The 25,280-nt window shown below is 40.8% G+C and overlaps 1 protein-coding gene across 1 annotated transcript in view; it reads right to left on the bottom strand.

The window, feature by feature from the left end:
* Window positions 1-19,496, bottom strand: part of draxina (dorsal inhibitory axon guidance protein a) — a 65,720-nt gene extending 46,224 nt beyond the window's left edge. The window contains exons 1-3 of the mRNA XM_039756156.1: window positions 19,328-19,496; window positions 3,335-3,835; window positions 2,970-3,166 (exon numbers count right to left, since the gene is read on the bottom strand). Coding sequence (XP_039612090.1) covers window positions 2,970-3,166; window positions 3,335-3,821 — 684 coding nt within the window. The 5' untranslated portion in view covers window positions 3,822-3,835; window positions 19,328-19,496. The remainder of the gene's footprint in view (window positions 1-2,969; window positions 3,167-3,334; window positions 3,836-19,327) is intronic.
* Window positions 19,497-25,280: the final 5,784 nt, after the last annotated feature.

The following is a 25,280-nucleotide window of genomic DNA, read 5'->3' as shown; positions in this document are numbered from 1 at the left end:
GTTGGATGATCTCCTGCTGCTTTTCTTTTATTGTAGCGTGGTGACCAGAATTGTACATGGCACTCCAGGTGCAGTCTCACTAGCACTGTATACAGTCTAAGAATAACATCCTTTAATTTATATTCAACAATTTTTACAGTATAACTTAATATTTCATTTTCATTTTCCATTTAAACTTCTTCTGCACATTAAGAATGCAAGTCCCTAAATCCCTCTCAGAGGCTGTATTTACAACATGTTTCTTTACTTACATTTAGAACTTTGCACATTTTTTATGTTAAACTGCATTTTCCAAGTGTCCACATAGTTTTAAGGGTTATTTAAATGTTTCTGAAATATGTTTGCTAACCACCCCTTTCAATTTCATAGTCATCTGTGAATTATTTATGTTTGCTAACTATATAGTGTAACAAATACCAAAAAATCAGGATCAATGTAATTAATACAAATTAGAAACTGTAACAGTCCAAGCATAGTTCCCTGAGGGGCTTCATTGATAACCTCATCCCATATGGAGTGTTCTTCTCTTATGTGTATGCTTTGTCTCTGGCTAATTAACCAACAAGGTGAAAAAGAGTGGTTGACTTTCTTAAAAAACATGTACTAAAAAATTGCCTTTCATTACAGCACATTTTGTCAAGGGAAGTGCAGGGGGTAATGATCTTAATTAACCACATTACTCTGAGGATCTAGGTTTCAATTCTGACTTTTTTTCCTTTTCTGAGAGCTAAGTTTCGTGTCCTGTCTCAAAGATTACTACTTTTTTATTCCATGTCTATGTTTCTCCAAGTGAAAAAAAAAAACTTTCCAGTGTTTGTGAGAAATTTACCCTTAACAAATTTCCAGCTATGTTCCCATGTTGAGTTAACTTTAAAGTAACAGCCTGGATCCACTTGTACTAATTCTTTCTTTATTTTAAACACTTCATTCATGTCACGTCTTAGTCTTCATTTTCTTGAACTGAAAAAGTTTACTTTGTTTAATCTTTCACCATAGCTCAAAACTTCTGGGAAACAACCTAGTCCCTCTTTTCTCTAGCACTGCTATGTCTTTTTACAACCAGGAGACCAAAATGGCACACAGTACTCCAGGTACTCGCTATTGCTTTATAAAGCTTCATGCTATATAACCTAACATTCTGTTAGCGTTCATAATAGCTTCTGTACACAGTCTGGATGGTCAAGTCAAACATAAACCCAGGTTCCTCTCATACTGTGTACCTTTGTGTATTTACACTTAACATTTGTACTTCCTGTATTTTGTCCAGATCCCTCTGTAATGATTCGACTGATCCTAGATAGTATGCCATTCTGCCTAGCTTAGTATCAACTGCAGACTTAACTAGATTGTTATTTATATTCCTATCCATATCATCTGTTTATGTTTAAAAGAGCATTGGCCCCTGCACTGAACTCTGAGGGACATAGATATTTTAACTTCAATTAAGTATTGCGTTAGGTTACTTGTTACTGTAAAAAGTAATCAAATAATGTAACCTTACTTTTAATACGCTGCTGCTCCTGAAATTGTGCTGCTGAATTTAGCATTGAATGTCCAGTTCATTAATATAGATTTAGCAATATCTGAAATTTTGAAACCGGTTATTTCAACGAGAAGGAGCAATAATGTGAATGTCTGAGCATTTTGCTTAGGAAACTGATCTTTGTGGATCCTTCAACCTGTGGCAGTTGAGTGTGTGCGAAGCAAAGCTGGCAAATAGAGTTTAATGGACATGCACAGACTATAAAATACTTTATTGCAAGTTAAGGGTTTATACATTGCGTGATGGATGTCCGGCAAGAGTTGCCGGCCCTCACCCCCAGGCCGCCAGGAGGAGATCTCCCAACAGCATGGACGTGCCCTGAGTTCCAGCAGGGCCTCATGGACTTTGTAGTTTGTATACACAGTCCTGCTGGATACCTTGGGGACCACAAGGAGTCGCTGTAGTGAGGCTCGGAGACTCATATGTGCCCTATAACCTGCGTCCTGGTCACGTGAACGGGAGGAATGACGTACTTCCAGGTTGAAGAAAAGTTTTTACCTGACCCGGAAGTGATACAAAGTCACATAGACTGAGGGTCAAACACTTCTGGGTCAAGGACTATAAAGGACTGTGGGAAATCCCAGACAGACGAGCTGAGTTGGGAGGCAGGGTGGCTAAGTGTCTGGGAGTGAAGGATTGGTTTATTGATTATTGTGTATTTGTTTATTGAGTATTGTAGAGAGGAGCGTGCTTTGTGCACATTATTATTATAATAAATAATAATTGGACTTTTTATCTGGTGTCTGACGTGTGGTCTGAGGGTACAGGGGTGCGAGGAAACCCTAAACTGTCACAATTGTCACATGACTGGGTTATTCTCTGACAAATATACCTCTGTTAATCGGGTTTACATGGCATTTTAGAAATCAGGTTTATGTGAATAACTAGGTTATTAAAGTGTATGTAAACACATTCAGTGTGTGTGTGAAGTGTGCGGTACTCTTTCAATATTTGTGAGCACTCTCCATTTTGCATGTAAGTGCCAATGTACACTCTGAGCTTGGAGGTGAGCAGATGCTGTGCTGGTCCTATGAGAGCTGAATCAGCGGCACATAGAAATAAAACAGATGAAAACTGGGGACAAATTTAATTAAAACTCCCCATCCTGATTCAATTAGTCTTCCTTTCAACATATATTAATTAAGCTGCTTACCTTCTGCTGTGATCCGGCTTAATTACGACTTGTATCAGCGCTGCACAGCAGGCGGGAGATGGAAATTACTGTCATAGTCAAGAAAAAATGAGCAAAAAATACCCTACTCCTCCTGTTTTGTGTTCTATCTGAGGTCACCTTGACTTTTGACCTTTCCTGGTGGGAATGGATTATCTAACACATTGCTCTTGCCATTATTTATTCAGCTGGAGTGCAGAATCGGATAGGAGACAACAAAGAATGGGAAAGCATGCATAACCCACCGGGCTGTACCTGTGTTTGTGGGGCTGCCGAGGACATTGCAAGAGGCTCCTCGCTCACTGTTGCAGTCACTTGGTTGCTGGAAGGGCTGCTACTGGATGTTGTCATCGAGGGGACTTCCTCCTCCACATTTGGATGCCTAGATGGGATTGCTCCGAACACCTCAACCTCCTTATTCAGTGGACTGAACTCTGGTTCAGTGTAGCGTCCTGCAGAAGCATAAAGAGGAGACCAGCTGAAATAATAATAAGTAGGTTTCCTGGAGTGCATTCAATGAACTATGCCTAACTCCCCACTTTATCTGGTTCTTATTATTAGATTCCCTACTGATATCTTTGCCCTCATTTCTTTTTTGCCTCATTCCTCTCAAAACTTACCTTTGCTATGCTTGTTCTTGTCTTTGCGCCCATGTTTCTTGTGTTCCTTGTGCTTTCTTCCTGACCCTGGGGCGTGGTTATCACTGTCATGGAATGGGATTCCAAAGCCCATAAAAACTCCTTCACTGCCATCTTGCAGACCAGCAGGTCTTCGCTCCTGGTGTCCATGACTCAAACTTTCCAGGCCAGCAGCATCGTCATCTAGGCGACTCAACTGTTTCGTCCCTGTTGGAGGCATCCCAGCCTGTGACTTATCTTTGCGGCCAGTTGTGGGCGAGACGCCTTGCCGGCGGCGGTGTGAGGATTGCAGGGGGTGATGCCATAGGTCTGGATTTTGAAAGCTTTGCAAGGAGTTTCCACTTGATACTTGCTGGGAAGAAGAAGCTTTTCTAGTGTTTATCTGTTCCAACTCAAAACTGTTGATGGGCACAAGTAAAAGTACGAAGAGAAGAGCAGGGAGCAGGCAGTATGAAAAGGAATCCATCATCTCCACAATGCTCCCTGTAGGATGAAGAAGAACATGGATTTGAGTTGCTTTGGGTGATGCTTACTGGGAAGGTGTTATGTAAAATAAAGTTGAGTAAGTCAAAGATGTTATAGTTTTAAAAAATAACTTACAACATTTCTTTGTGGGTTCAATGTATACATGTAGTATAGACCAATAACATTTTATTTCTCCCAAAGTGGATAATGTAGCTCTTTACAGAAGCTCAATAAATATAAAAATATTTAACCAACAACATCAACAACAACCCCATAAAATATCCACAAAAATTCCCCCCAAAAAAAGATATTTTCATTTGGTTAAAAATTATAGACCACTCAAGACATATTGCCATAGGCATGAAGGAGCCCCATTAGTGTTTCTTGACAAACATCTATTGAATAATTTTTGGGTTAAAAGTTCTCAAAGATATTGTGTCAGCGAGAGGAAAGTGCAGCATTGATCACATGGGCCATCAGTTTTGTGTTCATTCTATCCTCCTCTACTACTTACAGTATGTTGTGAGCACTTCTCATAAGTGAGCCTGCCTTCTTAATCAGCTTGTTGATTTGTGGACATTTCTTCAAGTGATATTGTTGGCACAGTACAGTACAGTGTAGAAAACTGCATTGGCTGTCACAAAGTTATAAAATACGCAAAGGATATTACTACCTACATTCCTAAGAAAAAAGAGTTTGATTTGCCCTTTCTTATATATTGCTACAGATTGTGTACAAGTCCGGCTTGTCATTGAAGTGAACACCCAAGTACTTGTAGCAGTGTATCACCTTGACATCCACTCCCTGAATAGTGAACAAGTGCACAGGCTCTTTGGTGTGGTGTATGTCAAAAATCATATCCTTGGTTTTGTTGATGTGACTTGTGACTTGACAGTGTGACTTGGAGTGAGACAGTGATGAAAAACCTTCACTGAAGTGTAATAAATATGGCATATGTGCAACCTTCTGGCCCTGGAGACGACTATGACCTCAATTTATAGATCCAAGATTTCTGGCTACTGGCTTCATTCTTTTTCTCTGCACTCTTGCCTTATTTCTGCCATAGGCAGGATCCTTCTGAATTTGACAAGATGAAAGCCGTAATAAGCAAGGTGGCTTAATTGAGGGTCACATGTCTGTGGACGTTTTGGCAGCTCTTCTCTTCTGCACTCCCACTTAAAAGATCACAGATAATGCCTGAAGGACAGAAAAGAGAAGCAAAGCCGGAACATCTGGATGTCATTAATTTGAAATGTAAATACACAGTGGATCAAAGCAATTAACAGCAAGCATCGCAGTGAGACCAGGCTGCCCTCTCAGCGTCCCAGCTATCAGACGAGGGACCACCTTCTTGAGGACGGTTGCTGAGCAGCATGAGTGCTCGCGCCCCACCAGAGATCATCATCACCTAATGACAGCCAGTGCCTTAATTCCTCGACCTCCCCTCCTCCCCAGGGTGATCTTGATACTCCACTTATACAGGCTGACTTGACAGACTCATCAGTCACATACCCCGTTGCACAGAGCGCTGCCTGGTCTCTGAAAATGTAAGCCCCAAGAAAACATCAATAATTCCAATTTGGGGAGACGTCTCTTCTCTCAGAAGTGAGACTCCACACTAATTAACATCTGAAAGGCCTGGGCCTAGCACGGCAGCATCTAGGAGCCTCCAGAGAGCTAGCCAGTTCTCAACAATGCACGGAGGAAAAGACAGTAAGTCCTCACTGTATCCTCTAAACCAAGTGTTCTTAACCTTCTTCCGTTATGTTACACTTTGACACATCTGATTATTGTACAGTACATTTTAATCAACCTCAGAATAAAAATGCTGTGGGTGAGATTGGGATTTTTAAAGTAAAGTCCACTTGTGTTACTGGACTGATCATGCCTCTCACTAAAGGCCCCCTTTCTTGAAACAATTAATGATCATTACTGGTCCTAGAGAGGTACACTTCTTCCATGTTTCCATTGAGACCATTTTTGTCAGTGGGATATTCCAGGCAATCATCACACTTTTACATTACTGGCTGACCGTTTTCTTGTTTGTGTGAAGTTAATATGACTTTATGGTTTATCTTTTGCACTTCTTTTAAATTCATCCATTCATTTTCAAAACAACCCAGCACACATTTGTTTCTTGAATTGCACCTTGTGCTGTCGCTTTATTCCCACACATCCCACTGCTCTAAACTGCCCTGAATTGAAGTGGGTTTAAGAATTTGTACTCATGTGTACACTTTCCAACCAGCCCAACCCAGTTCATTTACACACCCAAACTTTCTCTAATAGCAATAATTTAAAGTCACCAATTAATCTAACAGACACACTGTTGTAATGTTGGAGAAAAAAACAGACATTGTCCAAGTGAGAATCTGAAACCAAGACTTTGGAGCTGAAAGACACAGTGCCACCAAGAATTTGAATAATCATGAATTGCACTTGAAAATTCAATTTAGAAAACTGTAGTTATGGATGAAAAGTGTGTAAATATGAAAAACAAAGTATACGAATCAAGTAAAATTTCACAGTCAAAACATCTTAGCAGGGGGATGTCTGCATCACAGCGTATCAGCACAAAAGTACTTTTAAATATATTGGTAAATTTCTACAAAAACAACTCATATGACAGCAGTATACCTGTGGCAAACAGTGCCATTTTGGTGTCTCGCAACATTCAGAACAGACACCAAGGGAACCAAAGTGTCAAAACTGTGAGTTTATTTGTCTTCTATTTAACACAAATGACAAAATGGGAATGTAAACCCCACATACCTACTGGGTCTAGCTGTTACAGTCTGTGCCTGTCCATCTTGGTGGGATTTTTGACTTGCCCACCTCCAAAGTACAACACAACAGCACTCCCTCTCACAGGCCACTTTCATTCTACAGCTGCTCCTGACTCTAGTCCCACAAAACCTTGCTTTTGATGCTGATGGGTCACTTCCGAGCCAGGATCTAGTGTTTAGCCATCACTTCTGGGATTACTCCAAAGAAAAAGATTGTGTCATAGGTTATAAAATCTGCATTCTCGTAACATACAGTGCCCATTTCTATCAGAGACAGCAATAGTATTACTGATTCCCCAAAGCACAATATTCCCTTGTCATTCCTCAGGTCAGTTGAACTGTAATATCGTGGATACTCTGCCCAGTCTGGTACTTCTCTTATGAAAGTAAAACCTCGCCTCAGGAAAATTTCAGGTTTCATTCTAGAGAATCCTCGTTATAAGAAGGCTGCTTCAGTGAAATGTTCTTAGTAGGCTTTATGAAAGGATGCAGACCAGATCTAGATCCTAGGAAAGGCCTAAAGTAAACCAGAAAAAATACACTGCCAAAAAAGAGGCCTGCTTATATAGTGTAGAAAAGGGCCAAAATGAGGTCTGATAGGCTTCTCTGAACACGAGTTACAAACCTCCTTGAATTTATTTTAGACATTGGAAAATAAGGATGCTTGTTTTTACATTCCTCTCAAATCATGAGTCATTGCCCATCCAAGGTTAGTTTATTCCTTGTGCCTGGTGCTCCTGCAACCATAAACTGCCAAGCTGACAACAGAAAACCACAATAATAGCAAGTGATAACAATGTGTGTGATGTATACACATACTGCATGTAAGCCTGTTTGCATCACGTGTTGCTGCTAGCAGTGTAATCATGTTGGACGATTTGTTCCATGTGTGCTTTGCAATACTTTATGTCAAACTGCAATGACCAACATAAACACAGGTTCAGTACCGAGATTCAATCTGATTATTTTTGGGCAACCCCAACCTGCTTCTGTAGTTATGAGTTTATCATACAGTAGCTGTCCACGTACTTTGGTGCCCTCCTTCAGAGTCTCCTACATCTTCTTTACACTCTTGCCCAAACATGATTGCACTTCATACACAAAATCTTTAGTGTCCAGCTATCCAGTAATCATACGGTATCCAAAAAGCTAAGTGTTAAACTATATGCGTTACATTCCATTATCGCGAGAAAAAAAAAGTTTTATGATTAACATTCAAAAAAGATTATTCTTCACATCTTTGAGCTGTGAGCAAAGACCAGAGTACCCAAAGAAAAAAAAAACAAACAGACAACAACTGTTGAATAAAAAAATAAAAATCACAAGAAAGGTCTATTATATTATGACATAACCGATAAACAGGGAGCAGCAAAACTACCATATAAAATGAAATGCACAGAAAAATGGAATACTTACACACTTAAGGGGTTAACAAAATCTACCTTGCTGAGACTCTCTAATTTAGATTTAATGTGTAGTTTTTATTACTTGGCCTGCTCTCTGCTTCCACATAATCAATAGCTGCCCTTCACAAAGAGCTGACTATAGATGCATGAGGAGAGCGAATGTGGACCCCTCTAAGAGGCAGCTCTTAGGTTGGCAGGCAATTGCAGCCAATCAAAAGTCTGGTTAACAAAAGACAAGAAAAAAAGCTGATAATGTGTAAAAAAGCCAAATGGCATATGTGCATGTCCACAAGGACACAAAAAACATATAGAGGTCAGTAAAGATACCGTGTGTGTGTATGTGTAACCCTCCCGGGAATGGGGCCGCTGTAGTTGTGCTCTTACAATCAATTCACTTGATTTATGCGGCGTGTCTCATTACAGACCTTCACAATGATTGCTCCAGTAATTTCAGGCTAACGTCTTTTAGAAAGCCTCAACCCTGGCCCTCTCTCTAACGCCTAGCCTGCCCATTGCAGTGCCCTCTGCTCCAGTCAAGCAGAGCCAGCAGCACAGCAGAGTTCAGCCAGATACCTTTTAAATGAGCACTACTCCATGCACATGGTTGACAACACAACGAGCCCGTCTGACAAGAAATCAGAGATGCCCTTCATTGAGGTTAGAATAGGAATCATAACTAAGCATGGTATGTCTGGATAAAAAAACAGCATCCCTCAGACAAAAAACTTCCTGTGTTAACCTTTGTTAAAATAAGCAATAAAAATAATATTGACAGGTGAGAAGAGGCCATAGCTCTTACACTTATTCCAGCTCCTGTGAACATTGTATAATTTGCTTTACTGCACACAGCATGCAGTCAGCAGACGCCTGAAGGGCTACACACTACTGTATTACAAAGAATGCACCATGAAATACAGAATATGTCCATCTGCATTTTGTTAACAGGGTCCTCTGTGGTCACTTTCAAGCAGGAGTTCGACACCAAGATTTTTTGAGTCAGGAAAACAACACAGCCTAATTGATACAGTGAGAGAAATGCTTTCTTTGTCTAATGATGCAGTATGTTTCTCACAATAGCAGCAAACCACATGAGGTGTGGCTGGGTAGGATGGAGACGCTGGAGAAAAGGAAAACAAGTGTCAAAAGAGAAAAAAAGTTAGCGTTGTTGCTGCTGGTCAACTTGTACAAACAAAGGATGTCATGTTTACATGTATTTGTTTAGTTGATGATTTCATCCATAGCAACTTTCATATCACAAATTCTTTGTGTAATGGTTTACCTGCTCAACACTTTTCTGTGAATCAATGTGATATCTGCCACAGAAGCAGAGCTACAAAGTACAAAAATGGATTAACAACTACATGTAATGCTGTTAACCAATCACAAATGATGCCATTTAGAGGATCAACCACTGATCTCGATATCACTTGAGCTTCTTCCCTCGTGTTCATCTCTGTTTTTGGTTAAATGATACTATTTGGTGCACATGTAGCAGTGACCGCTCATAGTATAAACTACTCTTAACATACTTTAATCTTTTACATTAAGGAATGCAGTCACAACATCCCTGTGGACTGAAGAATAGCCATAGTAGATACTTGAGCAATAGGAACATCTTTTCAGTTCAGCAGACTCAAGACCAACCTACAGAAGCAGAAAGAATTACAAAGGGTAAAATTTCATGATTCGTCATTTTTACTTTCATGACCCTGCTTTATGTGCTGGACTGAAGATGAGCTTCAGCTGGCCTGAGCTAAGCCAGACATCACACTTACAAGCAGAAATTGTTCACATTTTTAATAACGAGCAGGTAGACAGTGCAGTTCTTAGATACAAATGAGTTATCATTACAATATATCAAGTTACTACATTGTGAAAAAGACAAACACCCCGGGTGACACCATTTATTTTAAATTAGAGATTGGCAATGAATTGATTTATTTTAGATAAGGTAGCACAAACAGCATAATGGCCTCAAGATGTTGCTGACCAATGGTTCCTAAACTCTGTCCTTGGGACCCGCTGTGGCTGCAGGTTTTTGTTCTAACTAGATTCACAATCAGTGAAACTAACTGATCTAATTTAATTAGCAGGTCTTGTTATCTCTTCTCTTATTCTACATTCAGAAAACCACAGCAGTAGGATTTTTACATTTATAAGACATCTGTATGTACAGCCACAATGGCTGCAGGTTTTTGATCTAACCCGGTTGCTTATTTAGAAAGCAATTCTTGCCAATAATTTAATTTCATGGCTTGTTAGTGCTTTAACACTGCTATGTCAGGTCATTCTCATATCCTAGATTTTCTTCCCCTTTCTAAGGATGTCATCCAAATGATTTAAAGGCTAAAACGGATGAGTAATTCTCAGTCCTTCACTTTTTTCTCTTCCCTTTCCTTCCAAGTATTTAATTAAACCCAATAGTGCATGATAAATACAAAGAGGTGTAAATGGTAACAAGTTAAATGGAGAAATGCTGGTCTCTTTTGTTATTTGCATGTTATTCCCAATTAGGAGCAATTAAAAAACAAGAATACAGCTGTTTAAGACTAAAATAAGCAATAAAGGTTCAAAACCTTAATGAGTGAGACAACCAAAGTGAAGCAGAAGTGTTACTTGAGCAATTGGGTTGGAGTAAAAACCTGCAGCCACTGTGGACCTCCAGGACTGTGATTGAGGACCCCTGCTATATATATATATATATAAAATCCAACATCTGTCTGTCTGCTTTTCACGAGAGAACTACTTAACAGATTTAGATCGGTTTTTTTCTATAATTTGCTTGAATATTCCGATTGATTCTCTCTCATTGTGCTATACATCATAGTTCGCTTGCAATACTGATTTATTTGCGTGAATCCAAGAGACATGCAGTGGGCCAAGGGGAGGGGGGCAGTGCCCTCCTCACTCACACACCAGCCTTGGGGCGTTCCTTACCTCGGTTTAGCTAGCAAATGAGAGACCTATTTAATGGATTTAGATCAGGTATTTTCTATAATTTGCTTGAACATTCCGGTTGATTTTACGACTTCTCTCATTGGGCTAAGAATCATAGTTTGCTTGCAGGAGCGATATATCCGCGTTAATCTGAGACAGAGGCTGCAGGCCGAGGGGAGGGGGAAGCGGGACGTCAGGAGTAGGGAGCTGGGCAAGCCCCTCCTCACTGTCCTGTTTCACTACTACGTGGGTGAAGCCACAGGGGACGGCTAGTTTAGAAATATTTCTATTTTTACTATAGCTTTAAATGCTTAATTATCTTTTGTTGTTTTCTATACTTTTGCCCTTTTTTCTGTGGAGTTTGCTCCCTTCATTGTACCCTAATGACAATTAAAAACAAGCAGAGCTGACACCCAGGCAGCCAACACTAAATGATGAAAGGCTGCAGTTACTTAAGCTTCAGACCCACTAATTAGTAAATTAATTAAATACCCATGTGACCCTGTAGTTAGGATATAGCGGGTTGGATAATGGATGGATGGATGGATGGATTAAATAACCAGAAAACCTGGAAAAGCAGAATGAAAATCGGGATGAAAATATTGTTAAAAAGTAAAAAAGAAAAGAAAAAAACAAACAAACTATAACATCTACAGTACATATAACTGCTTAGTACATTTTACTAAAAATTACAAAATTGAGTTTTGTAATTTCTTAATTTAACCCAAAATATAGAAACTGGGAAATAACAGCTGACTCCCAGGGCTGAGATTGGGAACTACTGTTGTTGACCAATCTGAATAAAACCAAAGCAATCCCTGGCAGTCCCTAGCACCAGAATGGAAACCAAGCAGCTTACACAATGGCCTTATTGTAGAAATCACAAACTTGCTTTACTCACTTGAGCAGAAAGTGCCTCCACATTACTAGCTGCTACTGAGCACAAAGAAAGAAGGCGACAGGCAAAGGTACACAAGACTAATACTTAGGTTTTGTAAAAGTCAAAAAATAAGAAATTAGTTGCCTGTACTGTATAGCAAGCTGACAATCTTGCCGTGTCAAAAATTGTGTGACATCATATGCTGAGCATCTATGCACGCTTTGGGCAATTACTATAATCATGATTCCTGTCATTTCAATTCACTCACAATAGTGTGCCCATTTTGAATTTTGGAAAACATTAGGAGATGCCCAAGCATAAAAATAACAAAGAAGCAGTAAAGAAATAAACAAAAATGAGCTCAAACTACTGTCAGCCTTGATAACCAGCATTCTTACTTGGATTCCCAGCCACCACAATTTCACCATCCATGAGCAATCATGTCTGAATTTCCTCTGCAATAAGATTTTCCAGCCCTCCATCTTTCTATTTTGCAAACAGGCTTTCAAGAGTAGCGTGTACCTTTCTACTTTAACTGTACTTCGGTTGCTCAAGTTTGGACATGTGGAGTACACAGAATTCACTTCTGGATGAAGAATACATTGATGTTACATCTGAACTGCTTTATCTGTTGAATGCATTGTGAAAGAACATTGAGAGAACATTATTCTACTGGATATCCACATCTATGTAGAGTTACTGTTGTGTTTGTTAATGTGTTCTCTTGTCTCAATTACCACTTGCAAAACTGCTGTTCTTCCCAGAGGTAGACAGACCAGGAGGGCTAAAAATAAAGGACCGGGAGCTGATCCAAACCACGTTGAAACCAGCAAGTCCAAATAATGACCATCAAAGCCAAAGCACAAGGGAAACTTCATAGTCACAAATTTTGGGAGAAGTAAAAAAAAAAAAAAAGAAATTCTATTAAAAGTATATACTTAATACGTCTGAGAAAGGATATAAATACAGTCATGGATACCACAAAGCATGCAGATTCGCCTTAAAAAGCTAATGATCTCAAATGATGCAACTTCTGGGGGCAAACATTGTGGAAATGGAGCCAAAAATGATGGTGACAGCAAAAACAAAATGGTGAATGGTAGACTATAAAACAGCAATAATAGAAATTGACACAATTTCAAACAAATATATCATAAAATAATTGTTAAATGTTAACTGAGGTAAAACAAAGTAACCTTCATACAAACAACTTGAATGATTAGAAAAACTTAACAGCTGCTTATTCTGAAGATACAGCTTCAGTCACTTTTTTGTAGCTCCTCAGTGTTACGATCTTGTCCCAAAGGACAAGAGTCCTAAAAAGTTACTGTCAAACCCTGGCTAGAAATGGGGACAAACACAGGATCTTAATAAAATCAAAAGTAATTTTCACAAATAAATCTCTATCACACTATGAAGCTCCAAAAAACACAAAAGGCATAAAGGAGCTGCCAGCAAGGCAATCCAAATTGAACAAAAGTCCCAACACAGAATGCAAAGAAAGGTCAAAAAGCAGAGCAAACCGGTCGAAAATCCAACAAATCACAGTGAGCACAGAAGAAACATAACTCACAAAAACTCCTGGGCACATTCAAAATGAACCACCAAGAACTGTGGAAGACCCGCTGGATTTATGGGGTGGGGGGTAGTTCATGTCTGTAATTGGCAGGTGGCCTTGCCTCATGGGGGACCACCCAAAAAACACATGGAACATAGCACAGGCATAGAAAAGAAAGCAAACAATAAACAAGAGTAACACCTCAATGACTCAAAATTGAGCAAAATAGACTTTGTACCCCAATCAGCTGAGATACAGAACTAAGGTGTACATCTAAGTGCAAGGAGGCACAATTAAATCCAGGAGAAGACAGGACTGTGGCGAGGGTAGTGTGACCGTGTCACAATGCTAGGTTTCTACAGTTTCTAGTGTCATTACTGGCACATTTACAGAGGACAGTAAAACGTCTACTTGCATCTACTGTATATGCAACACATCTGTCAAGCATTATGAAAATTAGTGAAGTTCGGACTTCTGGAGCTACAGAATTGTCTAGCTATTCCATAAATAAAATGTGAAAGAGTTCAACAAGATATTACTTGTATAGACGGTCTTCAGAAGCGTCAAAATGAACACTAAATCCCACACCATCTGCGGATAGAAAGAAATGGTTGCACTAAAGCTTGATAAAATGGGTGCACTCGTCTGTCTACATTCAGGCTCCAGCATTTCATTGGATGAAACTACCTTTATGAAAACCATGTGAGTGAAGAAAGGGACAAAATAAACTGTCAAAGTAGAAAAAAATGAAACAGCAGGGAGCTTACAATTGAGTACTATTAGAAAAATGCCTGGGTAAATAATCTTAGAAATCTGTAAGCTAGTGATATCAAAATGTACTCATCTGAAATGGACGACTTTTGTCCAGTCACCTGGGAGCGAGGGACGCATGCGCACGCACGTACTCGTACTCAGTGCAAAGCCAAGTTCTGCATTCAGAGGAGAAAGTGAAAGGCAAGGTCGTCCCAATTTTCCTCCAACCATAATGTCTCAGCATGCAGTAGTTTATGGATGTGGGAACCAATCAGCTGTTTTTTGGGAACAGAGGGCTTTTCACATGAGTGATTAGAATGTGTGGTTTCTGGGGAGATAAATGTTTGGCTGACCACAGGAGTGTTGGTCAGCATTGTCTGTTCCAGTATGAATCATGCAACATTCTGAATGGTGTGCCTTATTTTCACGGGAGGCGGCAGGATTACCCAGCACCTCCATGGATGACAGGAGGGGGCTCTGGTGGTTGGAGAGCTGTTAGGAGTGTAATAGCAGGAGAATATTGCACATGCTGAAATGCTGGGGGAGTTCATTGTGTTCAATAATAGCGCTGCTACTTCACCTGCTGAGACCCCCATCATCCAGTAACCATCTGGTCTATCCATCTCTAACGGCAACCAGCATGGGAGGCCCAAATATGAGCAAATTCCCGACCTGAGCTTTGTGTGTTGACCTCCGACCACTGAGAAGTAAAGGTATCACAAACTCAAACAGGCCAGAAGATGAGGGGATAAACGATCATTAGAAAGAGCATGTTATGGGAAAAGGAACAAGGTTGTTCATACAGGATTTTTATTCTAGTGGAGTGCCTTAAAAAAGAACCACCAATCTCCTTTTATTATTTAATCTTATACGGTAACCTTATTTGTAACACCCTTCTCCATGGGAGAGGGAAGAAGAAGAAGAAGTGAATTCAGTCTTAGCGGATTAACAGCGGAGAAGTTCGCAAGGTCAGCCATAACTTAGTGACCTCAAAATCAGCAGAGACCCTCCCGGTGCTTATGGAATCACAGCACAAAAGCCAGAATGAGTCAGAGAGAACATTTCAAGCAATCTGTATTTTATGAAGTGCCCTTCATTATAGGCATCATCTCACTGGAATTTTGCAAAGAAATTTCAATTCTACTGCATTAATGCAGATCCTTAGTATGGAACACAGAAATTAAATACAGTATTAAGTTCTGGATCTCACATTGAGCTGTAGTTTCATTTGAACCTGTGGCATTCTGCTTTTAATTCAACACTGCCTACACCAATTTGTCATAGTACCCTCTGTGACAATCTTCTATTAAAAAATGTCAAAAGTAAGAGCCAAAGGGGATGTAGAAAAGACAGTCTGGGTGACCAGCAAGAAGGGGTATTGCATTGTGAGTGCAATTTCATGATTAAAATTGATACTGTGCAGTTCTAGTCAGCCTTTTCTGTTTATTTTAGGTAGTCTGCTCAGGTTTTGTGCCTTTAATAATTTATAGAACAGAAAATGAGATACACAGTTCTAGCAAAGTGACAGTGGGGCACCAAAAAGTGAATACTAACACTGATCTATGATTAGGAAGAACATAGGAGTACAGCCCCCTAAAATATATTTTATTACAGTTCCAACTGATTGCTCATAGTTTATGAATCATGTCCTGAGCTACCCCCTCCAAAAACAGTCCCTACATGTCCCTGAGTAAGAGATAGATAGATAGATAGATAGATAGATAGATAGATAGATAGATAGATAGATAGATAGATAGATAGATTTCGTGATTGTCAATTATTTGCCATACAAATCAAACTATTAAAAAATAAGACATTATTAGCATCAGAAAGTTATTGACCTTGCTTTAGAGGAACAAAACCATCTCCACAAAGATCACACATAATACGAGGCATTAAATGATCCATAAACATACAAGTTTACAAGCACCAGTAAATGCTGGCCAGTACCACCAATTATAAAAACAGATTAGCAGCAGTGCGTTGGATGATTTTCATTTTTCCTTAACAGGATTCTTAGCTCACTCCCTCGGGTGGCACCTCGCTCAAGCAACAGTGACGCGGGAATCCACACTGCGACAAGAAAAGAAACTGTCATAAGGAGGCTAAGGACCTAACCATATAGTGCGTCTGAAAGAAAGAAAGAAAGAAAGAAAGAAAGAAAGAAAGAAAGAAAGAAGCTTCCAGCGAAGCCAATTATAGACTAGCTTGGCATATATGTGATTTTCACCGTTATACTTACGTCAAGTTTACATTTATGTGAGATATCGCATCAAAACAATTTACAATTTCATCGGTAAACAATAAGTTTTAAGAATAACTAGTGTTTCTGTGGTCAGGCCGATCTGAACTGGGCGCATCAGTGATCTGATGGATGCTTGATATGAAGTTATTAGAAGATTATATGTGCTCGAAGAGGCTGCCTGCCACCAAGCTCGAGTTAAGCAGCTGACAACACCGCATTTGTGTTTTTATATCTGGCGTCTCGCTAGAGCGAGCCACTTTAGACTTAATACCCCTCGGCCAAAGAAGAAATGATCGATGACTCAGACTCTACCTAATAATTGTAAAAGGGCACAATTAATACTCATTCGACAAAATGATCTCATTAAATTCGGCTTTTCTTACACCAACGCTTGGGACAACGGTTTATGTATTCACAGAAATGTATTCTATTTATATAAAAATTAAAAACTTATAAGAAGGCACGAATCGAAAGGATTCACACATTAATCCGCATCTCCTAATTTAAACAACTGAATTGAGAATTAGCAGGAACCTTTAAGATGAAGACAATACATTTTATTTCAACTATAGCAATGACGAGTATCGGTTCTCAGACACCAGAAAACGCATTCTTTCCAGCCCATCGTCTCTTGTACGACACTACAAGCTATATCTCATGGGACGTGATAAAATCTTGAGATAGTAGAGTGCAAACAAAAATATGGCTTACGTCGGGCACGTATCCTGTTTCTAACACACTTGCCTTAGATGGACAGAACAGATCGATAAGAAAGATTGAACGAACAATGTGAACGCGTGCGGAAAAACTGACAGGCTGATAAATAGTGCAAGTAGTTCACTTATGTAGAGAGAGAGAGAGAGAGAGAGGTATTTTATTTGTCCCAAAAGGGAAATTTGGCATTTTACAGAAGCACAATAAATAAAGCAGTAATGGAGGTTGGCTTATATAAATAATCATAATAGTATGAACTACAACTTAATACTTTTAAATAACATGGCACTAATAATAATTATACAATTACAAAGCACCTCTGGATATGGGCATACTGCACATGTCCGCGGCTCCTGGCGTAACCTTTTACATAAATATATCGATTTCTCTCTTCTAAGATTTCCTCCCTTCCCTAAATTTTTGCATATCTTCATTGCCGCGGCTCTTTTCCTCCTCGCCCTTTCTCGCCAGCTTGCCGTATTCAGTTCATTATCAATTCGTCCCCTTCGTTGTTTAACTTCACGCTTCTTTGACTTTTCCCATTTGAAAGTTTCACATTATCAGTCCTGCATGTAACTGTTGTTTATCCTATCTGTTTCAAGTTTCTCTTTCTTTCAGTTTTCCTGTTCAAATATAGTTATTCACTTACAGATATTCCATCTATTCTTCATTCTTGGTCTAATTTTTCGTTAACGTTCCAAGTCTGTCAGTTCCTTGCTCCTGTTATGTTTTGTGATCTAGGAGAAAAATTTGCGAATGTTTGCCGCCTGATTCATGATTGTACTTTATAAGATGATCTGTGTCCGAAAAGCGTTCTTTTAAATTTTAATCAACGGTTTTGTGAGATCGACTTAAGCCAGGGCTACTGTTGGTAACCTCCGCCCGCTCGATGCAGCCAGGATCGGCTCCGGCTCCCCGCGACTCTGGAGTTGAATGAGGATGTAAATTAAGTGGGCAGAAGGATCACTAAGCGCCATGCTAAATGGCTTTTCACCAATTGTTACTTCAATTAATGACCAGATCAATTCAATGATGTGACAGGATGTGCTCAGATTGGCGAGCATATTGTTGTTTCCTGAAAAGCTCTCAGTGCCGCTGGAAGGGGCTCCGACTGCGCGCGATATTTATAGTTTGAGAATATTAGTAACAGAGAAATATTTTTTAAAATATAAATTCGTAAAACTGTAACACAAGGAGTCATTTGTTGGGTATAAAACGCTCCATGAGCATCAATACTGATATTCTCTTTTTGTCTGATTATCACCCATTTTCAAACCTGCCTGGTGTAAGAGAGCCGGCATCATCTGTCTGAAGTCACGTCCAGTCCAGTCCAGTCCGGACTGATCGCCAGAGTAGCGCAAGGTGTCCCCACACAGTCAGTCACATCGTATCGACTGTCGCACATTAGTCTAAACAGCACATACATTATTGGGGCTGTGGGAGGACCCCCTGATTACAACATCATTAGTCGTTACAGTTCAGCTTAATCTCACACTGTTCGCTTTGATTTCTCACTCATGTACTTCATATGTTGCCGCACTCTTCGCATCCGTTGGCTTTAAATTAAAGCCGATATGCCGGGGGTCAAACCCCGTTGGCGCACATCTTAGCTTTGACAGTGTGTGCCGGACTATCGCGCTCGGGTGAGAAGATTCCAGCCAGCAAACTCAACATTTGACACCCCGCTCGTGGCAGACACCGGGATCGGTATTTACAGTAAAGTGACGGCTTTTGTTATTAATGCATTATACCTGAGGTGGGTTCCACTCGGTTTACGGCTCAGCACATGGGCAGTTCGTTTGGAAACTTTGCAAGGTTGGCGGAGAAAGTCGCGGCGAATCAGAGATGTCATAGCGTTCCTCCGGTTCAAGAGAGCGGCGCGCGCAGCTGTGCATTCAATCATTAAATCAGCGTGCCCATCGGATGCGGGATCTGTCACCATCTGCTTGGTCAGCTCATATATTTCATATGTAGCTCCACACTGCAACACGTTGGCTTTTTCGTGCTTCCTTTGAAAATAATTAAGTAGTAACCTGAAAACAATTACGAACTCAAATGAATATGGTGCAACACATATAAAAAAGAGCGCGGAAATCTAATTCTGGCAGCAGTCTTCGGCTCGTTGCTCTCCGGCACTCTAGCGCTTCGTACCAAGTGGCACGCCGGCAGCTGTCAAACTGCGTGTGGAGTAGGAGAGCAATGCGGGGAACGGAAGCCGTAAACTTCCTTACCTTTACAGTTTAGAGCTTAATGTTCGAAAGTGTTACTCCACGTCGACTGCATTCACTGCGAACTCGCACACTTGGTGTTGCCGGTGTAGAATGTGGACGGAAGCAGTTTAGCGTCTTCTTTTATTGGAGTAGTGCGCAGTGCGCGCGCCTCCGCTCCGCGCGTCAGCGCACCTTCCAGATAGGAAGAGGGGGTGGGGCAGTGGACAAAGAGCCCCCCTAGACAAAGGAGGAGGAAACGAACAGAAAGAAGAGAAACGGAGAATTGGGGTTTATTAGCGAACAGCAGCAAGTGCAGCGTACAGGTAGGCGTGTAATGAAACAAACTGGAATTGGTTTGCAGGAATTGTGCGACTCCTGACGATCCAGAATCATTTCTTAAAAATTTCATTACCGGTCTAAACTTCATTCTCGGACACATCCTGGGAATTCCCATAAACTGCAAAGGAAGCATTTCCTCAGTATTTACAATTAAACAAATTTACGCTACTATTGGCGAGTGGATAAAATCAGCGCCATGCTGTGTATTTGGTACAATATATATAAACTAACTAAAAATGTTTTCATTTTTCGTTCATATACTGGATGATTGGATGCCATTTACTATATACTGTATATATTGCCTTCAAAAGAACTGTAGAGTCGAAGTTCTCTGCTGTTTCACATTTGCCTTCTCCTACTCATTGACTGAAAGCCTTGTCGCTTTGTGTCCATTCTGTCACCTGAATGCATTAATTCCAGCCAAAAATCTGAGGAATTCAAATTTCTAAACTGCGTAGGCATATCCCCAACACTGCTCCAATCTCTGTCTCTCATCTACCTTCTCCACTTCAGTCACACACCTGAGGACGGATCAACCGCCCTGCCTGAGTGCCGTCATCCTTTAAGTACCTTTAAAAGATGCACCCTGAGGCAACGCTTCTCTTCTTGTTGGGAGTATGTAAATATTTAAAATGGTTACAATGCAAACACACTGTGCCACACATGAACTAAACTCTAAAAATATGTTCAATATATCACGAGAACAGAGACAGAGAGAGGGAGAGAGGTGGGGTGCAAGAAACCTTACAGAAGCCATATAGTAATGGTGCATGGGCTGGATTGACATGGCTTACCAATCAATTGATGGAGGGCATATTTGTTTACTACTGTAACTTGTAATATTTGTCTTAAGCAATATTGCAGTCTTTTTTGGTTTGCTAATACACTAAAACTATTTCAATCAACAAAATCCACTACTGCATCACTTCAGGTCTCACTGGATCTGCCCTTACTTCATAAACAAGTGTCCTCATCTCAGATTTCCCCCTGTGCTCATTCTGCAAACATCAGCAATCAACACACTGAACTCAAGCCAGCACAACCTGAATTCGGTTCACACTCCTTTATCCAGGTGTAACCTCGATTCTGCAAAACGGTTCACTCACCAGTCAGAATTTGAGACTGTAAATAGGCTCAGGGATACCCCAATGTTTTGGGAACAAAGGATCCAAACAATGAGAGGGAGAAACATAGTGCGAGTGAGAGTGATAGGGTGTGAGACAGACAATCAGAATCAGATTCACATTTATGGCCAATACTGCACACATACAAGGAATTTGAGTTTTTTTTTTGGCAGCACCCCGGTACAGTTACATGACAGATACACACACACACAATAATTACACACATGGCTTACAGTAAATACAAGACACATACTGTAAACAAGGTGCAAGGCAGTGCAGGAAATACTGAAATGTATACACATTGACTTTATGTAAGAATATTGCGAGATATGAGGCAAGGTGCCCATAGTGAGCAAGGACCATTAACAATTTGTGAGCCTGATGGCCCTCTTCTTATATCTATAACCTGTTCTCATGTCTATAATGCCTGGCAGATGGGAGAAGTTCAGAAAGTTTGTGGCCCAGATGTGAGGGGTCACTGATAGCTTTCTTGGCCCCCTTCATGATTCTACATTAGCACAGGTCCAATAAGGTGAGAAGAATGGTGCCAGTGATTTTTTCAGCAGACCTGACTATTCGCCGTTGCCTTTTCTTTTCTTGTTTAGTTGGTGATCCAAACCACACTGTGATGGATGAGCTGAGGACTGACTTGGTGATTGCTGTGTAGAACTGAGTCAGCAGTTCCTGTGGTAGACTGCTGTCCCACGAAGTACAGCCGCTGCTGCGCCTTTTTTATTATGGCGTCTATGTCGGTCTTCCGTGTCAAGTCCTGTGTGATTAGTGTGAGTTTGTGGAAAACAACATCAAAGAAAAAGACAGTGAGAAAAAAGAGGAGGAAGAGGTGGTAGACAGTTTATTTCAGATGAAACAGGTGCCACACTGGTACATGCCGTATTGATTCCTGATTGGTTTGTGCTACAACAATGGCAGAGGCTGAAGGACATGTCCAGTCAAATGTGAACCACTACACAGTGGCAGTTATTGTCTGCACTTTCAGACAAGAAAACATGTCAATGGCTGTGCTTTGGTATTTCATATCTACAGTGCTAATGTGGGAGGTTGTGCTCTCAGTCATTTCATGGGTGGGTCCGACACACACAAGTATATTTTCCTCACCATCTGACAAGGGATGACATTTAACATGATGTGGACGAAGTGTGGTGGCCAACCCTTTTCAAAGAAGAGATGGAGACAAAGCTGGCCACTGTACTGTTTAGACTACGTTGCTCTTTGCAGTTTTGTGTTTTTGGAACATTGCAATGTCCTGTGTATTGCATTGTGTTTACAATGAGGCTGGGAATACTCAGTGCAAATAAAACATTTGACTCAAACAACAATTTGTTGTATTTTTGCTGTGCCTGCAATTTTCTGTCAGTTACAAGTCTAAAAAAGGGCACAAATTCCCAAACATGAAAGGTTTTTGTTATAAGTTTATGATTTTTTTCATTTAATGTGTTGTGGTTAGCACCAGTGTTTGTGTTTTTGACTTCATGTGTGTGTCATATGATGGCAAAGGTTGATTTTGATGGAAAGTGAAAGTTTTTGGGAGTTATATTTAATTTTGACATGGACATTTAAGGGTTACACAGACGAGTGTGTGATTTTGAAATTGTGTTGATGGTTTTGGGGAAACGGGGAGTCATTTCATGAATTGTGTCTTAGCTATAAAACACTGTGTTACTCCTGGCCTTTATGGCATTAGCACATTTTCTTCCCACACTCCACACCTACGGTAACACGTACAGGTTAGGTTCTTTAGGATTCTCCACTAGATAGGCAGATGATGATTATAATGATGATCATTTTACTGTGTGTATACTAACTTGATTCCTAGCCTGGTCACTGCCTGGGTGGCCCTTCCGCTGACCTGCTGGTTTACTTCCACGTACAGATGGCATGCAGATAAAGATGACTTGTGACATTAAGTTACCTCAGTGTGCCTGCACGCCAGGGTGTCCAGCAATTGACTGGTACCAAATATGGGGTTGGTTCCTTCGATGCTTTTGATTAGGCTTAAGTTTCTGCACAATCTTGAAATTAATTTTAAACTTTAATCTCATGAATGGACAAGCAATAAGTGTATGAGGGGTTGATCAAGAGCCTGAACCTCAAAGGGATGCTCTATAGTCCTGATTTTGCAAATATGGCCCAAAATGAGCTTTTGGATATGAGAATAAGTTTCTAGCAGCGATGGCTTATACTTTTTCATGGAGTTTGTAACACTGGAGAACAATATGCGCTCAGAGATCAGAGCAGTCGGCACCAATCAAGAGACAAGCAGCTGAACTCCACTGTGGCAGGATGTCTCTTTGAGCTGACCCATAGCATGGCCAGGCTTTGACACTGATGGCACAGGAGAGTGGATTGTGATGTTGAATCAAAGAGTGATGGTGTATGGGATGGCAGAGGCTATGGCTCCCAAGTTCAGTCCATTTGCTTTTAATTGGGCTTCTGCATTAATTGAACAAATTGCTTTCTTCTCAGTTTCAATGTTTTGGGGTCAATATGGAAAGGACAAAACTGGTTTTCTGAAATGTTTAATTGGAATGTAGAAAGCATTTCTGTAGAGTTAGAGTTAGAGATCCTTTCATGTCTTTTATCACAATCATGATAACAATGATAATTTCCATTCCACTTTTCCAGTTGTTTTGGTTAATTACTGATGATTGTTTTAGTGGGACTGACATCTTCACACACCTAACGCCCTTCAGAATTCAGTGCTGTGCACTGTCATGTCTGCTGTGCTTGTCATCAGTTGTCATTATGAGGATACACTTTAGGGAGTAAGGCAGCATGGTGGTGCAGTGGTAGTGCTGCTGCAGATAGGAGGCCTACCTGCATGGAGGGATATGAGGCACCCTGCCTCATATCTCACAATATTCTTATATAAACTCAATGTTGCATGTTCTCGCTGTGTCTGTGTGAGTTTCCCCCCACAGTCCAAAGACATGGATGCCAAGGGGTTGGTGTACAAAATTGGCCCTAGTATGTGGTTTCGGTGTGCGTGCGTGTGTGTTCACCCTGTGATGGACTGGCACCCTGTCCAGGGTTTGTTCCTGCCTTGCACCCTGTGCTATCTGCGATAGACTCCAGTGACCCTGTTCAAGACTAAGTGGATTAGAAAATGCCTGACTTTAGGAAGCAAAACAGGTAGTTTAATAGAAAATGATGAAAGAGAGGTAAGTGCTATGGCAAAAATACAAATATTTATATCCATCCATCCATTTTTCAACCCGCTATATCCTAACTACAGGGTCACGGGGGTCTGCTACAGCGAATCCCAGCCAACACAGGGCGCAAGGCAGGAAACAAACCCCGGGCAGGGCGCCAGCCCACTGCAGGGCACTCACACACGCACACACACTAGGGACAATTTAGGATCGCCAATGCACCTAACCTGCACGTCTTTGGACTGCGGGAGGAAACTGGAGCACCCGGAGGAAACCCCACGCAGGGAGGACCCGGGAAGTGAACCTGGGTCTCCTTACTGCAAGGCAGCAGCGCTACCCACTGCGCCACCGTGCCACCCTCAAATATTTGTATATTCCTGATAAATATAAATCTTACGTTCCTGAGGTTTTCTACTGAGAAGAAAGATAAAAAGTCAGGCCAATGAAACAATGAGATCAGTTTTAGGTCAAATGTCTTACTGAATATGAAAGTGACGGAAATGAAAACCTGCAGCACAAGGGGCCCCAGAACAGGACTTCATTACCCCTGCACTGGGTGGTACCTGAACCCACTCTTCAGAATAATCAGACATGGGCCAGGTATGGGCACATGGAGTAGGTAGAATGTTGACTCCTGAACTGAAGATGATGGAGATGAAACTTGGATGCATTCCCACAAGTAGATAACAATGTGGCCTATGGATTTGTAATAACTCTACACACCAAAAAATGAAAAGTCAAAGCCAGTGCTGACAAGATCACATGTACAATGTGTCTTATGATGGCGAGGGTGGGTGTAGTCCTCATTGATTACACATGTCAATCGGCTCACAGAAGCTGTCCTGCCCCTATTATGTTGGTTTCCTTTGTCATTTGAGGCAATCAGAGAAAAAGCAAGAAGGAAAGCTGATGACCTTCTCCATGCTGCTTCACAAACTTCAAGTGTTATAAAGACCACTCTGCAAAACTGTGGATTTGAAGAGATGTCACACCACACCTGGCCCTGGGTGACTACCCCACTGCTAAATCCGAAGGTGTTCCTTCATGGGACATGATGCTCTGCCAATAATGAAGACATCAAGTCAGGTGCAGAAGGGCAGTTGCACAAGTGAGGCAAAACCTTTGCTACTCTTGTGAGCTTCATAAGGAGTGTGGTAGTGTTAACGGGATTAGAATGATTAATAAAATGTGTTTAGTCTTACTGGTGTTTCTCTTAACCCGTCAGGCTCAAACCTTTCTGTCCACCCCTCCATTTTATTCTACAGTAACACCTGCTTGCACTTTAGCCCTGCCACCAGTTTAAAATTCTTAGTATCCCACTAGCTGTCAATCTTGCAAACA

The sequence above is a fragment of the Polypterus senegalus genome, chromosome 6, assembly GCF_016835505.1.
Source record: "Polypterus senegalus isolate Bchr_013 chromosome 6, ASM1683550v1, whole genome shotgun sequence".
NCBI classification, from domain to species: Eukaryota; Metazoa; Chordata; class Cladistia; order Polypteriformes; family Polypteridae; genus Polypterus; species Polypterus senegalus.
Note: the sequence above shows the minus strand (reverse complement) of the source record. Positions and strands in the feature narration are given on the sequence as shown.